Below are 2,500 nucleotides of genomic sequence, written 5' to 3' on the forward strand. Positions count from 1 at the left end.
GTCTGATATTTCTGGCTATGAATTCAATTTTCAACATCTTAACCAACCCGACTTAATACCGTTTTGAGGTGAAGGGTCACAAATGCACAAATGTGACCCCTCGTCTCTAAACAGTATTAAGTCGGGATGATAAAGATGCTGAAAATTGAATTTGTAGCCAGAAATATCGGACTTAAGTTGAGTTTATTTGCTTTATAGAGGAGCAGGAATATCATATTTTACTGTGCTAAATACCAACGTTTTATATGTTTGACCAGTTTAACTATAATTTGACTTTTTAGCATCTGGTCTATCTAGCAATGACTATGAAAAATGTTTTTTTCCCTTTTTGAGGAAAATTTTTATCTAAAATCAAAACCCTATCTCCACTGAGTAAAAATGTTTTTGAATTTTAAAAACCCATTCATAAATAAACAAGTTATGCAGTTTCAAGGTGTCATTTATTTGGATGACCCGCAAAGAGGAAAAAAACGCGAAAATATGGGACGCTTTTTCGGAATTTTTTTTCGACCTTTGGTGTATTTTGCGTAATAAGTGGATTAAAAGATTGAAACTTGAAGAGCAAATTAGGATGGTGTTTTGTAAAATACGGGAAAAGTACTCGTCATATTCATATGAAATTTTACAACCAAAAAGAAGAAATGTTCATGTATTACCTTGCCAGCGACAAAACCTCCACGCCCGGTAGTTTTAGAAATATTTTACTCCACAGAGTAAAAATCTATTTTTAACGGTCTTCTGGTAATTGCACGAGTTTTGTCGCTTGACATAATCTAAAATGGCCTTTTTTTCTAACTGTGTGCCAACTTTCAGTCATATTCATCGATAAACAGCGTCGTAATTAATTTTTAAAATAGCATATACGAAACGGCTTCGTCCCATATTTTGACGCCAATTCGGGCACTTCGTGAGCGAAAAAGAGGCCCAAAGATTTGTGCGGGATAGTCATTGCTAGTATATCCCGACATAATACCGTTTTTAGACGTTGGATCACAAATGTAACCCATCGTCACAAAGCGTTATTATAACACCCAACTTTATTCTTTGTTCCCTAATAAAATACGACTCGGATGGATCGACGGTCACTTATTTGCAGGTCTGATAATCCAATTCCTTGTGGGCTCATTGTTGTAATGGAAATCTCAAAAAAAAACCAAACAAATGACGCAAAATATTGTCCATTACAACAATGTTAAACTAGACCCATAATTGTATTCGGTGATGATAATGATGATGATGATGATGATGATGATGATGATGGTGATGATGATGATGATGATGATGATGATGATGATGGTGATGATGATGATGATGATGATGATGATGGTGATGATGATGATGATGATAATGATGATGATGATGTATGATGATGATGATGATGATGTGTGATGATGATGATGATGATGATGATGATGAATGATGATGATGATGATAATTGATGAATGTGATGATGATATGATGATGATGATGATGATGATGATGATGATGATGATGATGATGATTGATGGTGATGTGATGATGATGATGATGTGATGATGTGATGATGATGATGATATGATGATGATGATGATGATGATGAATGATGATGATGATGATGATGATGATGATGATGATGATGATTGATGATGATGATGATGATGATGATGATGATGATGATGATGATGATGATGATGATGATGATATGATGATGATGATGATGATGATGATGATGATGATGATGATATGATGATGATGATGATGATGATGATGATGATGATGATGATGATATGATGATGATGATGATGATGATGATGATGATGATGATGATGATGATGATGATCATGATGATAATGATAATAATTATAATAATAATTCATGACGATGATGATTGTGGTGATGATTTTTAAAAATGTATATAACACTTCTACAGGGGTTCGAGGAAGATTTCAAAGAAGAATATGAAGATATAACGGAACGCTTGCAAGAATACAAAGGTATGGTCAAAAGTAACAAAAAGCCTCGGTGCGGCTATGTGGTCTAGTGGTATGACACTTGCTTTCGGATCGGAAGGTCCTGGGTTCGAGCCTCGCGCTCGGCGCATAGTTGAGTCCTTGGAAAAGGCTCTTTACTCACATTCTCTCACCGTATTCAGGTGTAAAATGAGTACCTGGCCGTTAACAATGTTGTCTTTGTCCGAAAAATTGTAATATCGCCTAATAGGCGTTATGTCCCGTCCTACGTGTTAAATGTTGCTGTTGACTTGACTAGGAACCCTCTTGTAAAGCGCTCTGAGCACATTTAGTGGATATTGCGCTATATAAAAGCTCATTAAAAAAAAACTTTTTTAGAATAAGAACAATGTAAATAACGAGCATTTCATGAGCCTTTGGCTAGGGATTCAGACAAGGATAATAATAAAAGACACGGTGTGCTACGAAACAATATGTAACCCATCGTCTCAAAACGGTATTATGTCGGAACGAATCAGATGCTTAAAAGCCGAATTTAATTTTAAACTGGT

General features: G+C 35.3%; 1 protein-coding gene across 1 annotated transcript in view; it reads left to right on the forward strand.

Annotated features, from left to right (window-relative positions):
- LOC144967061 (allograft inflammatory factor 1-like) overlaps positions 1-2,500 on the forward strand; it is a 19,169-nt gene that overhangs the window by 11,267 nt on the left and 5,402 nt on the right. The window contains exon 3 of the mRNA XM_078903865.1: positions 1,910-1,973. Within this exon, the coding sequence (XP_078759991.1) occupies positions 1,910-1,973 (64 nt within the window). The remainder of the gene's footprint in view (positions 1-1,909; positions 1,974-2,500) is intronic.

This window comes from Berghia stephanieae, chromosome 3, assembly GCF_034508935.2.
Source record: "Berghia stephanieae isolate SIO BIC M18660-M18661 chromosome 3, UCSD_Bste_1.3, whole genome shotgun sequence".
Classification (NCBI taxonomy): domain Eukaryota; kingdom Metazoa; phylum Mollusca; class Gastropoda; order Nudibranchia; family Aeolidiidae; genus Berghia; species Berghia stephanieae.